General features: G+C 41.9%; 1 protein-coding gene across 2 annotated transcripts in view; it reads right to left on the bottom strand.

Moving 5' to 3' along the window:
- Positions 1 to 5,984: 5,984 nt before the first annotated feature.
- Positions 5,985 to 17,433, bottom strand: part of LOC126248084 (protein C12orf4) — a 142,720-nt gene continuing 131,271 nt past the window's right edge. For both annotated transcript variants that reach the window (XM_049948742.1, XM_049948743.1), the window contains exons 10-11: positions 11,906 to 12,031; positions 5,985 to 7,756 (exon numbers count right to left, since the gene is read on the bottom strand). In XM_049948742.1, the coding sequence (XP_049804699.1) occupies positions 7,640 to 7,756; positions 11,906 to 12,031 (243 nt within the window). In that variant the 3' untranslated portion in view covers positions 5,985 to 7,639. The remainder of the gene's footprint in view (positions 7,757 to 11,905; positions 12,032 to 17,433) is intronic.

Here is a 17,433-nt window from a genome sequence, read left to right as displayed (position 1 = left end):
CGCAGTGACCATGAGCATCTGAGAACACTACTAAAATGTGAGGATCCACCACCAACATCATACAAAGGACCTCTGACTAGAGCCAGATCCTACCAAATTGCCATTTTGTGAGGAGGAGGAGGAGGAGGAGGAGGAGGAGAAATGCCACATGCTGTGGATTGTTTGCTGGGGTCTAGCAGCTAGAGGCAGTGGCTAAGGAGAAGGGGGTCATTGATGTGATTGCCACCAGCTGCAGTTTTTTTCATTATTTAAGATTTATAATTTCTGGAATGTTCTGGGACTGGCTTCATCAGATACTGTAATTTACTAGAATATTCTATGTAAGTATAAATAAGAGCACTCTCTTCTGAGGCACCTAATTGAGGTCTGCATGTACTTCATGTGTGCTCAATGAACATGCTTTCAGAGTACAGAGTTAGTTCTTGTTGGTGAACCTGCTTTCTTAGTTAGTACACAATTCTGGATCCTGGGTCATAATATTACCAGACACAAAAATGTGAATCCTCATGGAAGAATTTTTTTTACACAATATTAACTTCTATATCATTTTTAAAGTTAGCTACAAGCTGCTTAATCATTTTGTCCTGTTGATAAAATTCTTCTCAGGTATGCAGCCGGATCATGACGTCTTCAAGACACAATATTTCTGCGGTCCAACTGGCCGCCATCATCAGGTGAGAGCGCTGGTGCACAATTCTGGATTGTGCACCAGCGCTCTCACCTGATGATGGCGGCCAGTTGGACCGCAGAAATATTGTGTCTTGAAGACGTCATGATCCGGCTGCATACCCGAGAAGAATTTTATCAATTAATACGCCGGGAAAGCCTTCGTAGTCACATTTTGTCCTGTTTCTAATATTGTTTTTTTTTTCTGCTGAAGGTTAGATGGGTAGATCACACAACTAATGAGGAAGTATTGAATAGGATTGGGGAGAAGAGAAGTTTGTGGCACAGCTTGACCAGAAGACGGGATCGGTTGGTAGGACATGTTCTGAGGCATCAAGGGATCACCAATTTAGTATTGGAGGGCAGTGTGGAGGGTAAAAATCGTAGAGGGAGACCAAGAGATGAATACACTAAGCAGATTCAGAAGGATGTAGGTTGCAGTAGGTACTGGGAGATGAAGAAGCTTGCACAGGATAGAGTAGCATGGAGAGCTGCATCAAACCAGTCTCAGCACTGAAGACCACAACAACAAATGTGGTTCATATTCTCTCCCTCAAGGACTACTGTAAAGGTAGTGACAAATTATGTGTTTTGATTTTGGTACTGATATAACAAGAAAAACTATCACTAGCAGAGGGAAAATTATTCGAACAAAGTGTCGCATTGACTGTTTAATGACACGTGCACAGTACTGAAAAAAGATTACAAAGGTTTCATCATTTAAGTATTTTAATTCAGTTTCTCTAACTTATCATTATGATGCACAGTAACTCGTTACAAAATCTTACGTGGAACACACTGATGAACCAAAACATTATGATCATTTGCTCAATATCAAGATGGTCCACCTTTCAAACCCAATAAAACAGCGATTCTGCATGTTATATATGTTAGTATATGTACGGAGCATAAAATAAATCACAGAAAAGTTGTATGTTACACAGATTCACTGGAAGAATCCCCACGAAGTATCTACCCACACATGTGATCTACAAGAACTTTGGTTGACCAATATTTCAGTACTGTCCTCACCCTGTACCCTTACTAGGTAGGACTGATAGAGGAGGGAGAAGATTCGAAGAGGAACAGTGTGTTTCACCACAGGTTTGTTCAGCAACTGTGAAGGCATAATCAGACATTTTCATCCAACCCCAGTGGCAGACACTACAGGAGAGTGAATGTTCCAAATAGCATTGTGGTGGTGGGAGGTGGCACGTACAAAGTAACCTCCACCACACACCATATGGGAGCTTGTAGAGTGTAGATGAAGATCTTTAATGGAACAGACACTTCACCACGAAGGTAATACTAAAGACTTATTGACATGAATAAGTTTCCACCCACTCAGATAGCCACTGTGTTAAAGCACTGCTTCTAGGACTGAAGGGGGCTCCAGCCCCAGATCAAATCCATGTGGAAGATTACGACAATGGTTGGTGGTATTTTTTGGCAGTTTCCCATATCCCCCACGGCAAGTATCAAGCTGGTACCCAATTCCCACCTCAGTTTGATGATTCACAAACATTTAGAAAACTTTTGGTCACTTTCACACGAATAATAATACACACAGACATCTGGGGCGCACACATTCCATTCTTGGGGTAACGGGGTGGCAACCAGAGTGGCATGTGGACACCCCTTAAGTTAACTGTGCCAAATCCATTAATAACTATGCTCAACCTGCACCAATGTGGGATGATGGTTCAAGAAAGATAATAAGAATTTAATACAAGAGGTGCAAGAAAGATAAGTATTTAATGCAAGTTTTCTAATGATCAATAATAAATACATTTTGCAGTCATCTGCCTGGGTAAAGATGGTAAGATTGGATTAAATAAACCAAGGCATCCTTCTCCGTTGCCTTAGACATGAAACTCCATTATACGAATGGGTGGTGTCTGTTATTTAGGACATGTCCAAAAGAACAGACACCAAGCATTCAGGTAATTTGATTGGCCTAGCTGGGCAATGGATCCACCTCCTTTAGTGCGGATGCACAAAGCATCCAACCACCTGTGGGAGTCAGAGAGCGAACATTGAGGAAATGGACAGGGACCGTGGATGGGTGGCAATCAATGGGAATATGAATCGGCCATGTTGTGCTGAGATAGTCCGCGTATTTGCAGTAATGCTGTGTCCCGGATGACGCAGTGGTTAACGCACCTGTCTAGTAAGGAGGAAATCCTGGGTTTGAATCCCAGTCCAGCACACATTTTCACTTGTCACAACTGATTCCACATAATGTCTCGATGCAAGTGACAGCAGTAATACCCTCCCTTTCTTTTCCTTTCTTCCCCTCTCCACCTTCAATTTACATATGTAACTCCATCTCGTAGACCCCTAATTGAGACAGTAAGTTTGCTCAACACTTCAATAATTCATTTTCATACAAGAAAGTTTTACCCAGAGCCTGAACCTCGACATTTCCAGATAACACCTTATTGGAAGCTGAAGTGAATGTTGGTAACTATAGGAGTCTAATGTGTCTCAACACACCAATGATAACTACTTACATTTCATTTAAGGTTTGGCTTAGTTCCCCAACTGAAATATTTGAACATACATAATACAGAAGTATTATGTAAAATAAAATAAAAAACCTACATATACAAAACTGTAGTGTGTTCAGAGGAGATAAAAAGAAAACCTTTTCATGACAAAAAAAAGCACAGGTACACCGCATTTCCCCACTAGGGGTCCATGAAGGTTTTGACGCTAGTGATATTCAGAAAGTGTTCAAGCTGCAGTGTGTTGAATATGGTTATAGAGAGGTTCCTGAAAATGTAATCCATTTACATACATTAACGTAAAACTGGCACCTGCAGGCTAATGATTGTTTTAACGCACTGATATACTGGTTTGTTGCCCACTGGGCTGAAGAGAGAGCCATTCGTTGTGAAACACTTGATTGTTTTGAGTGTCAGACAGTCAACTGCACACAGGTGTAAGAAAGATAATAAGTATTTAATGCAAGTTTTCTAATGATCAATAATAAATACATTTTGCAGTCATCTGCCTGGGTAAAGATGGTAAGATTGGATTAAATAAACCAAGGCATCCTTCTCCGTTGCCTTAGACATGAAACTCCAAGATATTTTCAGCAACATGTTTAAAACAATATTCATCACATTGTGGTTTAAACCTAAAAGCACATCGTGAAGGGTATCCTGTACACCTCAAGTCATTTCTTTTCCTGTTCGACTCACAAGTAGAACGAGGAAAAAAATTACTGTCTGTACGCCTCCATATTAGCCCTAATTTCTCATATCTTATCTTCGTGGTCCTTCTGTGCAATGTATATTGGAGCCAACAGAATTATTCTGCAGTCAGCTTCAAATGCCGGTCCTCTAAATTTTCTCAATAGTGTGCCACAGAAAGAATGTCACCTTCGCTCCACGGATTCCCATTCGAGTTCCTGAAGTACCTCTGTAACACTTGCATGTTGACCAAACTTGCCAGTAACAAATCTAGCAGCCCGTCTCTGAATTGCTTTAATCTGACGCGGTAGGGATCCTAAACACTCAAATTGTATTTAAGAATAGGTCGCACTAGCGTCCTATGTGGTCTCCTTTATAGATGAACCACACTTAGAATTTTCCCAGTATACCGAAGTCTTCCATTTGGCTTTCCTACCACAATCCTCACATGCTCTTTTCATTTCACATCACTTTGCAACATTATGCCCAGATATTTAAATAATGTTACTGTATCAACCAGGAAACTACTAATGATATATCCAAATATTACAGGATTGTCTTACCAACTCATTCACATTAACTTACATTTTTCTACATTTAGAACTAGCTGCCATTCATCACACCAGCTAGAAATTTTATCAAAATCATATTTTATCCTCCTACAGTCACTCAACTTTGACACCTTACCATACACCACAGCATCAGCAGTAGATTGCTGCCCACCCTGTCTGTCAAATCATTTATGTATATACAGAATAATAGGTGTCCTATCACAATTCCCCGGGGCACTCCTGATGATACCCTTGGATCTGATGAACATTTGCTGTTGAGAACAACATACTGGGTTCTATTACTTAAGAAGTTTCAGAGCCACTCACATATCTATGAACCTATTCCAGCTCGTAGCTTCTTTAGCAGCCTGCAATGGGGCACCATGTCAAACAACGTCCGGAAATCTAGAAGTATGGAAACCGCCTGTTGAACTCCATCCATTGTTTGCAGTATATCATGTTAGAAAAGGGCAATCCGAGTTTAGCACAAGCGATGCTTTCTAAAACCACACTGATTCGTGGACATAAGCTTCTCGGCCACAAAAAAATTTATTATATGTGAATTGAGGATTCTGCAGCAAACCAATGTTTGGGATATTGGTCTGTAATTTTAGAGGTCCATTCTTTTGCCCTTCTTATACACAGGAGTCACCTGCACTTTTTTCCACTCGCATGGAACTCTGCACCAGGCGAGAGAGATTCATGATAAATGCAAGCTAAGTAAGGGGCCAGTGCCATAGAGTACTCTTTGAGAAACTGAACTAGGATTTCATCCAGATCTGGTAACATTTGTTTTCAACTCCTTCAGTTGTTTTTCTAAGCCAAGGATGCTTATTACCATGTCATCCATACAGGATTCTGTTTGCTGGTCAAATGAGGTTATGTTTGTACTATTCTCCTACTTGAACGATTCTTGAATGTGAAATTTGAAACTTTGGCTTTCGTTTTGCTATTTTCAACATCCACAGCAGACTGGTTAACAAATGGCTGGATGGAAGCCTTAGACCCACTAAGCGACTTGACATAGGACAGAATTTTCTCAGGTTCTCTGACAGATCTTTCGCTATGGTATGACAGTGGTAGTGGTGGTGGCAGTAGTAGTGTGCTTCATGTATAGATCTTTTCTCATACACATGAATGTTTATCACAAGAAAGCATTTTTTTAATCTCCCATAAACACTAAAATTTTGTATATATGGTTATTTTTACACCCTGCATAATCTTCATAGTAAATGTTGGGCCAAAGCAGTAAAAGCAACAGATTTAATATTTAAAACAAGCAGTGTTACGTCATAGCATCATATTGCTCCATATCTAAAAGGTCTAATGAGAAAGAGTTTCGTGTTCCAGTTACCATGTGTGAAATGAATGATAGCAACTTAAAATATAATTAAAGAAGACATTAGTATAAAATATTCAACAAGTGCAGAACAATTTTTCTAGTAAACAAGTGAGTAACACACATGGATTACAGATTGCACATTTTATTCAGGTTTGTAAGATACATCATGACTGAATAATCTCTTATGCAATACTATCTTCTGAGATAGGAATCCAAAGACTTGACGCACTAACACAGCTGGTTTGTACTTTTTATTAAGTAGAATCAGCCTGGAATGTAATTCCTATGTTATAAAATACATGAATAATAAAAATATATATATATCACAATATAAAATAAAAGCAATTGCCATAAATTATGTAAAGAATAACTGCTTCCTCAACAATGAAGCTAACAAATTACAAAAGAATACATAAATTGCTCTTTTCATAAAGGAATGAAAAACACATGATTGAATATAAATATCTATATGAGGACATATTGCTACTTATCACATCCTGAACAAAACATTCCTGTGGACATGTGATAGCATTTTCTTCGCCTGTCAGAAACTGTACTATTCATTGGATCCTGGTCACCGCTAATGGTCTTAGGGACAATAGTCCTACCACTGTAACATACACATGAGAAACATGTGTAATAATGGACCAGGTCTCAGGCTTCTGTCTTATTCTCATGCAATGTTTTTTGTGACAGTTATGACTCATGGCTGAGCTCAGAGCTCTCATCTGCCAGTACTCCTTTCCTACTTCCTAAATTCTCAAAGTAGGTGTCTGGCATACCTTTCTGAATGACCCCATCTGGAGTACAGGCTGAAGTGGAGAATGATAGTCATAGCCAAGTGGTCAATTCAAAAAGAGTTTTTCCAAGCTACAGTGGAGCATACATTGTTTAAAGCTTCCTTACGGAAAAGCAATGCTCACTAAAGCCAAGTCTCATGAGTGAGTCCCAGTCTAGCATATAGCTTTAAACTATTAGGAAATTTCACAACAGTGACATATTATTTGAGATAATATTGCAGGAACTTCTTCCTCTTGCAAACTAAGCAATTTTTATTTTCATATATGGAATCTTTAACTTCAGTTTTTGAAAAGCTGCTGTAAAGCCTCCAGTAAGCAAATAGCTGCTAATTGCTACTGTAAGATACAAAATTCCTCGTCAACCACTACAGAAAAACAAACATATATAAATTTCCAATTATTTACTTATATTAGTAACATAATTAAATGCTGTAACATTTCATTTCAGATGATTAATTACACATGAAAACAATGAACTCTTAAAACTGTGATTATTAAAAACAGGAACAACCTGAAAATGGTGCACATATACCTATAGCTATGAAGTGTATGACTGTTACTCGAAAATCATTAAGAGAAGATAGTGAATACTATCAGAGGGGGGGGGGGGAGAGAGAGGGAGAGAGAGAGAGAGAGAGAGAGAGAGAGAGAGAGAGAGAGAGAGAGAGAGAGAGAGATTAATACAAAAGAATCTCTAAGTAATGCTTTTTAGGTGTAAAACAGATCTGATTCCTATTATTTTTTGTTTTTAATTAGGTGTAATATCCACTTTTAAGAGTACAACATACTTAACGATCACTATTCAAATATTTGGTGTTCACCTTTAGTATCTTTCAATGATGCTGTATGTACATGTACAAGGCACAAAATCTGAAATACCATTACATAAATATTTTTCCTTTGAATTTAGTAAATACATGATTTCCACATTATCAACATTTCTCCACATACCACCACATTCAAAATGAACAGTAATGCTATGTGCACAGACAGTGAAGCAGTGACTTTATGGCACCACCTGAAACAAGTTTTGCTTTGTATAAATATTCTGTCATTGGTGTAGTTCTCTCCATTTGCTACTTGTCATGAGCTCTTCGGTGTGTGGGGTGTTGAAGATACTTTGAAGACCAGAGGATTCGAAACCCTAAATATGCTTGGTAACATAGTTGCCAGAGTTCCAAATACTTCTTCTGAAATACCCTGTTTAAAAACAGAATTACAAATTAGAACATTCTGTGGGTATCATATCCAGCTAAACAATGAAATAATGTTAGATTTATACAGTACAGATGAAAGATGACTCCTAACTACAGTTTTTCAAAGCCAGACAGTAGTAAAGTAATGCCATTTTGGAACTATGACAAATTACAGACCAAAATAAAAGCCATAATGGATTCCTTGTTTAGCATCGAATGTGTGTGTGTCACTAGTTTTTCCACAAAGTATGTTACCTTATGTACCCAATAGGCCTAGGCAAATAAAAAAAATTAATTTAAGAAAAGTCTAAAGTGATGTATGATATTGTGTCAGTAAGAGCTCTGAATAGTTTTACCAATTTTTCTAGTGAGCCATATGATACTCACAACATGTTTGAAATTTGACAAATGAAACAAAAAATAAACTATTCCCACATCGATTACCACAAATTTCAAGAAATTCGACATTTTCCAACAGAAATAGCAGAATATGGAATCGGTGGGTTCAGGAGAGTAATACGGAATGCCATGCTGGATCCCAATGGCCTCGTATCACTAGCTGTCGAGATGACAGGCATCTTATCCACATGGCTGTAATGGATCGTGCAGCCACGTCTCGATCCCTGAGTCAACAGATAGGGACGTTTGCAAGACAGCAACCATCTGCACGAACGGTTTGATGTTTGCAGCAGCATGGACTATCAGCTCGGAGACCATGGCTGCGGTTACCCTTGACGCTGCATCACAGACAGGAGTGCCTGCGATGGTGTACTCAACGACGAACCTGGGTGCACGAATGGCAAAACGTCATTTTTTCGGATGAATCTGGGTTCTGTTTACAGCATCATGATGGTCGCATCCATGTTTGGCGACATCGTGGTGAACGCACATTGGAAGCATGTATTCGTCATCACCATACTGGCGTATCAGCCGGCGTGATGGTATGGGGTGCCATTGGTTACACGTCTCTGTCACCTCTTGTTCGCATTGACGGCACTTTGAACAGTGGATGTTACATTTCAGATGTGTTACGACCCGTGGCTCTACCCTTCATTCAATCCCTGCGAAACCCTACATTTCAGCAGGATAATGCATCACCGCATGTTGCAGGTCCTGTACGGGCCTTTCTGGATACAGAAAATGTTCGACTGCTGGCCTGGCCAGCACATTCTCCAGATCTCTCACCAACTGAAAATGTATGGTCAATGGTGGCCGAGCAACTGGCTTGTCACAATATGCCATTAACTACTTTTGATGAACTGTGGTATCGTGTTGAAGCTGCACGGGCAGCTGTACCTGTACACGCCATCCAAGCTCTGTTTGACTCAATGCCCAGGTGTATCAAGGCCGTTATTACCGCAGAGGTGGTTGTTCTGGGTACTGATTTCTCAGGATCTATGCACCCAAATTGCATGAAAATGTAATCACATGTCAGTTCTAGTATAATATATTTGTCCAATGAATACCCATTTATCATCTGCATTTCTTCTTGGTGTAGCAATTAGTGTATTTTATCAGTTTAACACGTATCAGAAACAAATAATGGAAATCCCCCCCTCCCCCTCCACCTCCTGCATCTCTCAACGAATTTATCAGTTTCTTTGTAAGGAATATGTTTTGGTTGGTGAGAATTCATACTGTTTTGACCAATAACTATGAAATATGTACCAATGAAAATTATTTCATTAATGTTATGCTGCCAGTTAAAATACAAAAAATGAAGCAATTTCATTGTGTCACTATGAGTAACTGTGACCTTTTATTACAATTTTCTAAACAAAGCAAAGTTCAGGCAGCCTACTGCAGAATTGTCTGTATATTGTGCAAACACGGAGTAGAAATAATTTTCAAACCGACAAGCAAGATCAAAGAGTGTCTTAGATCGGCAAAGGAGAAAAGGGACCCACTTGCAATGTCCGCATACCATACACATGCGGAAACGTTTATGTCAGAATGACTGGCCGATCAAATAACATAAGCAACTTTGCAGGTTGGGGCAGGTGGAGAAATCGGCCGTGACAGAGCACGCACTGAGTGAGGCCGACCACGTAATAAAATTTGCCAACATGGAAGTTCTGGCTGTAGAGAAGCACTATCACACTCGATTGTTCAGAGAAGCTGTAGAAATACAAAAACATGTGAATAGCTTCAACAAGAAAGAGAAAAGCCTTAAGGTAAACGGATCCTGGCTTCCTGTACTGCAGCAAATGAGAGTTACAGGTAGCAAGAGGAGAACCGCACTGGAAATGACCATGGAGAAGCCCTCGGACATTGGCGTGCCAGGTACATATAGTCTGTGGCCGTGAGCTCGGCTCCAGTTCACCACCGGCAATGAAGGGTGAACCTTTGACAATGCCAGCCACTCGTGCTGGCGAAACGTCAGTAAAATCATCAGATGAACGTCAGCCGAAGAACCGGAGACAGAAGCCAATAGGCAGTTTGTCAAAAAAAAAAAAAAAGTCTTGATACTGTTTTGTTTAGAAAATCATTAAGATTAATATGTAAATAAAATTTAACATAACATGCTCAAACCATATCATTATACCAAAATTTGCAAAGGTTGAAAAGAATATGTGACAAGTATGACCATCTTTAAGTGATATACACTCCTGGAAATGGAAAAAAGAACACATTGACACCGGTGTGTCAGACCCACCATACTTGCTCCGGACACTGCGAGAGGGCTGTACAAGAAATGATCACACGCACGGCACAGCGGACACACCAGGAACCGCGATGTTGGCCGTCGAATGGCGCTAGCTGCGCAGCATTTGGGCACTGCCGCCGTCAGTGTCAGCCAGTTTGCCGTGGCATACGAAGCTCCATCGCAGTCTTTAACACTGGTAGCATGCCGCGACAGCGTGGACGTGAACCGTATGTGCAGTTGACGGACTTTGAGCGAGGGCGTATAGTGGGCATGCGGGAGGCCGGGTGGACGTACCGCCGAATTGCTCAACACGTGGGGTGTGAGGTCTCCACAATACATCGATGTTGTTGCCAGTGGTCGGCGGAAGGTGCACGTGCCCGTCGACCTGGGACCGGACCGCAGCGGCGCACGGATGCACGCCAAGACCGTAGGATCCTACGCAGTGCCGTAGGGGACCGCACCGCCACTTCCCAGCAAATTAGGGACACTGTTGCTCCTGGGGTATCGGCGAGGACCATTCGCAACCGTCTCCATGAAGCTGGGCTACGGTCCCGCACACCGTTAGGCCGTCTTCCGCTCACGCCCCAACATCGTGCAGCCCGCCTCCAGTGGTGTCGCGACAGGCGTGAATGGAGGGACGAATGGAGACGTGTCGTCTTCAGCGATGAGAGTCGCTTCTGCCTTTGTGCCAATGATGGTCGTATGCGTGTTTGGCGCCGTGCAGGTGAGCGCCACAATCAGGACTGCATACGACCGAGGCACACAGGGCCAACACCCGGCATCATGGTGTGGGGAGCGATCTCCTACACTGGCCGTACACCACTGGTGATCGTCGAGGGGACACTGAATAGTGCACAGTACATCCAAACCGTCATTGAACCCATCGTTCTACCATTCCTAGACCGGCAAGGGAACTTGCTGTTCCAACAGGACAATGCACGTCCGCATGTATCCCGTGCCACCCAACGTGCTCTAGAAGGTGTAAGTCAACTACCCTGGCCAGCAAGATCTCCGGATCTGTCCCCCATTGAGCATGTTTGGGACTGGATGAAGCGTCGTCTCACGCGGTCTGCACGTCCAGCACGAACGCTGGTCCAACTGAGGCGCCAGGTGGAAATGGCATGGCAAGCCGTTCCACAGGACTACATCCAGCATCTCTACGATCGTCTCCATGGGAGAATAGCAGCCTGCATTGCTGCGAAAGGTGGATATACACTGTACTAGTGCCGACATTGTGCATGCTCTGTTGCCTGTGTCTATGTGCCTGTGGTTCTGTCAGTGTGATCATGTGATGTATCTGACCCCAGGAATGTGTCAATAAAGTTTCCCCTTCCTGGGACAATGAATTCACGGTGTTCTTATTTCAATTTCCAGGAGTGTATCTAACAACCAGAGTGGTTACTGGCTCACCTCCTTACTAATTTGATCCAATATTCTCCCCAACATGAATTTCACTGTAAATAATGACTTTTTTCATTTAGAAAATTCGAAATAAGCAGTGTTTACCTTTGGTACTAGAAACTGTAAATTTTTCAGTTCCGAGCCTCCCCAGGATGCCATTTCTATCATAAACCCCTTCACACATTTGAAAACTAGCTCTGCTCTTTTTGTACACCATGCAACTGTCATTTCCTGTAACAGAAATTATTTTTAACTTATTTTAGGCCATTAAAATGTTATGTTCAATAGAAACTTATTAAGTATCTAATTTATGTATAGTAAATTTTTGATCTACTCATGAGATGTAATTAATTTCTTAAATCAATGGAACAAAACAGCTTTTCTGCAGCTCATGACTGAATTCCCTTGAATTAACATGAGTAACAGCCAGTAAGATTTTAGCCCAGTTTAAGGCTTTGTACACCAATTTTAGAAAAATATGTTTAAGTGATCTACAAAGAATTCAGGCTCTATAAGTATTACATAATTTTACATTCATATGCACATATTGCTTTTGTTTCCATAGACCACTTTTGGCAAATGCTGGAACTGCTTCTTTCAAAATGCCAGAGAATATTTACAGCCTCATATTTTCCCAATCCATGCTTGGGCTATGTCTCTGATAACTACATTGTCAACAATGTGTTAAACCTCAGCCTTCTGAAATGAAACTGTCCAAATGATTAAACAAATTCAATTCATTTAATGTTTTCATCAGATGAGAACCAACTGCCATTAAGTGCTTTAGAAAATGCAGTTTAGCCATCAGCTGTTTTACTTAACTTATATATCATCTACTGGTTTCAGTCACAGATCACCACTGAACATCTGTTAACATCTTAAGTGCACGGGTCATTTGGGTAGAACAGCTCGTACACATCATATTAAGTTTAGGTGCTCCGAGGTGGAGGGAGAAACTGTGACAGTGCAAGCAAATTAATGACACACACAATTATACACATTACTGTGCTGTGATACCTAACTAAAGTTGTACAGCAACTCATCGGATGCGCTTGTGGATAGATACGACTAAGCAGCCGTCTGTCAAGGTGTGAATTACTGAATACAATGTCAATGGACTGTGTCCATCCTGGGTGCCACACTGTCAATCACTGTTCTTATGCGAAGGTTATAGGCAACTCCACTTGTAGACTAAGTCTCACAGGCTGATCTCCACTATGAACTACAGCTACGTACAGCAACCCTGGAGCTCTGCTCTAGAGCTGTCTTACACCAACGCCAAACATGACCCAATACGCCTTTGAGTTCTGCTTATCACAACGTGGATGTCCATTACACTGGTGGTGGTGCGAGGATTGCTGATTAGGCCACAGTTGGGGTTGGCAGCGAACTTCAAAGTGCTGCCCATGGCACCAGTTGCAAACTGACCCAGTGTGCCAGCTCCAGTTGCATCCATTAGTGAGGACACAACATCAAAATTGAAAAAAATGCAATGTATGCAAAAATGACACAACTCAACAAAAAACATGGGTGCAAAATTACATTTGTATACTTACAAGATAAAACAGAGCAGGGATATGTTTTTAATTGATGTGATTTATCTTGTAAGTATACATATGTCATTTTGCACCCGCATTTTTGTTGAGTTGTGTCATTTTAGTGTACACTGTATTTTGCCAATTTTTTTTTCCAATATATATGTTGATAAGACATCCTGTGATAATGTTCTATGATTGAAACCAGTAGATAATATACTTGTTAAATAAAACAGCTGATGGTTAAAATGCATTTTCTAAAGATTCAATTCAGCTGATAACTCCTTCCTACTTTCCAAACTTCACAAAAGCTATCCTGCACACCTTGCTGGACTAACATTCGGTGGACTAACATTCTTGGAAGAAGCATCACCACATAATAATCTCCCTCGTTTCTTTATTTCGGTAATTAGGATAACAACATGAAGCTATGCTGACTATATAAAAATTTAGTCCCTTGAACATTAGAAATATGAGGGTGGTGGTGGTGGTGGTGGTGGTGGTGGTGGCGGCGGCGGCGGCGGCGGTGGTTGTGGTGGTGGTGTGGGCGCACGACTGCAAGCTCTTTGGCACCCATGTTAAAATGGAACAAAATGTGTGTAAAAGATTGCAAAATTATTAAAATTGGAAGCAAGTGAAAGAACTTGTTCACACACACACACACACACACACACACACACACACACCAATTAGTCAGCTCGCGCGCGCGCACACGCGCACGCACGCACGCACGCACGCACGCACGCACACACACACACACGCACACACACACACACGCACACACACACACACGCACACACACACACACGCACACACACACGCACACACACACGCACACACACACGCACACACACACGCACACACACACGCACACACACACGCACACACACACGCACACACACACGCACACACACACGCACACACACACGCACACACACACGCACACACACACGCACACACACACACACACACACACCCCAATTAGTCAGCTCTAACACACGGCACAAAGGGAAAAATCTGTGAAAAGGATTAAAAGAGGACAGCAAATAGCTGTAACTGGTTAATAGCTGTAACTGGTTGACCACAGAAGAGCCAGACAAACTGCAACACATTAAAATCTCCAGCCTAAAAGCATAGGCCATAGACACATCAAAAAGTTTTAAAAGCTTGACCACACTGCCCCATCATCATCAGCTAAAACAGATGGCAGATCGCCACCTAAATTTGCTTCTGCCTACTTATCATATAATAAAATGCACTTAGTTAACATGTGGTGTACAGTGAACTGCATGCTACAGGCATCACAGACTGGGGGGGGGGGGGGGTCCTCTAGTCAGAAGAAGCTATGCTTGTGGAGACAAGGCCCAATTTGGAGGTAGGCTTATTGGCCTTCATTGCCAGCCAGTCCTCCTGCCAAATTGCATGCATCTCCAAATCATCAGTGAAGTGACCACCTGCATGGGAATGGTACATCATGCCACGTCATTATCCCTGCAGGCGTTCTTCGCAGTTTGGTCCACTCATTCATTTCCCCAAATTTCCACACACCCTGGTACCAAGCAGAATGATACCAACTTCCCCACTGTTGAAAGAAGTTCAGTTGATCATCTATTAACTAGACCATTTTCTCTGCTGGGTACATGTGCTGCACACATTAGAGGGCACTAAGAGAATCGAAACAGACAAGAAACTGTTTCCCCAGAAGATGTCTCATCTGCTCCAGTACTTTCAGGATTGCATGGCACTCTGCAGTAAATACAGCATCTTCACAGGGAAGGAAACTCATGAAGACACTGTTTGGCAACACTACCAAACAGCCAAGGGAGTCCCTTTATTTGGATACGTCAGTGTTCAGCTGTAAAACTGTGATGCCTAGCTAAAATGTCGAAAAACCAAGATTAACACATAAAATCCAGAGTCCAGTCTTTCTTGGAATGCATGAAGTCTAAAGTAATTCTAGGCTTCTGTATGAACCAGCATTGGTGTAAACCTATAAAAGCAGCCACACTTGTCAAAAAAGAAATCCTATGCCCGCACCCCATAGGGCCTCATTGCTTCTTGTTGTTGATGGAAAAGCCTTTTCATTGATGGATGAGTGATGGTGTGGTGTGCCGGTGTGTGTGGCATGAACATGGTTTTATAGGACTGTCGCACTATGGGGACTGGTGGATGAGTGATGGTGTGATGTGCCGGTGTGTGTGGCATGAACATGGTTTTATAGGACTGTCGCACTATGGGGACTGGTGACCTGACATGAAGCAGCAGCTCACCAGCCTCTGCATAAAAGCTGAGTGAGGGGCTGGGTTCGAAGGCTCCAGTGGCCAGCCAAATTCCTTTATGGTGCACCATGTCCAACAACTTTAGAGGGTCATGCAGATCTATACACCATGCACTCATAATCAAGCAGAAATCACATGGCACCCTGTACAACTGGAGCAGATAAGTTCAGTCAGCTCCCATGAATTGTGACTTAAGACATTTTAATATACCGAGTGCTTTTAGTGACGGTCTTTCCAGGTCCCTAAGACATGGGAACCACATAACTTAAGGATCAAACGTGAAGCCCAGACACCTCATGGTATCAATAAAATGAAGAACAGTGTCCCATCCTCAACTCGTGAAAGTTTAAAACAGAACAGGAACAGTTACAACAAACACACCCGGACTTTTCAGTGTAGGAATTAAAATCCCCCCTTCCCCATCCAGTCCACCAGCTATTGAATAGTCAGTTTCAAGGGCACTGGGAAATGGGAACTGGCAGTTGGTAAGAAGGCAGCTAGGAGGAGGAGATATTCAGACAGTTGTACTTTGCATATAACCAATAGATTTGACCAACCGTTAGAAGTGAGAGGAGAGGAGAGGAGCCTCTTGTAGGTGTAGGAAACATGCAGCAATCCTCAGCAGTTAGGGAGCCTAAGTCAGTTGCAAAGTGTAACAGAAAGAAGACTGTTCTGCTGCTAGGTAGTTCGCATGGCAGAGGTGTGGGCCAGCAGTTGCAGGAAGTGTTGGGGAGTAAGTACCAGGTCACCAGCATTGTGAAGCCTAGTGCAGAGTCGGCTCAGGCAACTGTTAACATAGGCAGTTACGTAGTAATTTTACGAAAGAGGATCAGGTAGTGATTGTGAGTGGAGCAGGGAATAGTCTTGATAGGCATTGGGAATATGATGTAGCTGGTGATCTGGTAAAGATAGCTACTCAAACTGGTGGCATTAATGTGCACTTTGTGCAACTGTTTCAGCACCACGATCGGTCTCATCTTAATGCAGGTGTTAGACGTATTAACATGGGGCTGGAAAAGTCACTGATGGCGGAGGGCATGGCTCATATTGCAGTGGTGCCAGCTGAGACTAGGCATGGCCTGCACCTCAATAGGTATGGGAAGGGGAGGCTGGCAAAGCTTATAGGTGACAGTGTTGTGCCCAGTGATGGGATCACTCATGGAAAAATTCCTGTAGTTGTTGGTGTTAGAGCTGGCACACTTTTTAGATTGAAGTCAGCTGATAGGTATCACTGCTTAAAGGAAATCCGTCTAAAAAAGGAATCACATTCAGAGGTGCTCAGGTAGCCAAGTAGATAAGGAATTCACATATTTCATCAAAATGTAAGAGGTATTAGAGATAAAGTTAGTGAACTGCTTTTAGATGTTGACTCTGACATTATTGGTATATCCAAGCACCACTTAAATAGTTTGCCAAAGGCTTCCTTTACTAGGATACAGATTATCTGGCTGTTTTTCAAGGAGTTCTTTGCGAAGTGGGGGAGTAGCCATGTATGTAAAAAATAGTATTCCATTTGAGTCCATAGATGTATCATGGCACTGCACTGAACAGTATTTGAATGTTGTACAGCAGCAGTTGAATTTAGTGAAACTAAACTTCTAATTGTTGTTGTTTATAGGTCCCCCAACTCTGACATCAGAGCATTTCTGCTCAAGCTAGAGAGGGTTATCTGTTCACTTCACGGGATGTACCAAAAATTAGTTACATGTGGTGACTTCTTGATGCAAGAAAAAGGATGTTGGAAGATTCCTAAATTCATATAATCTGATGCAGACTGTTTTTCTCCAACCAGGGTGCAGGGGAACAGTAGCACAGCCAT

This window comes from Schistocerca nitens, chromosome 3 (genome assembly GCF_023898315.1).
Source record: "Schistocerca nitens isolate TAMUIC-IGC-003100 chromosome 3, iqSchNite1.1, whole genome shotgun sequence".
Classification (NCBI taxonomy): Eukaryota; Metazoa; Arthropoda; class Insecta; order Orthoptera; family Acrididae; genus Schistocerca; species Schistocerca nitens.
The sequence above is the reverse complement of the archived record's forward strand: the minus strand, read 5'-3'. Positions and strand labels throughout refer to the sequence as shown.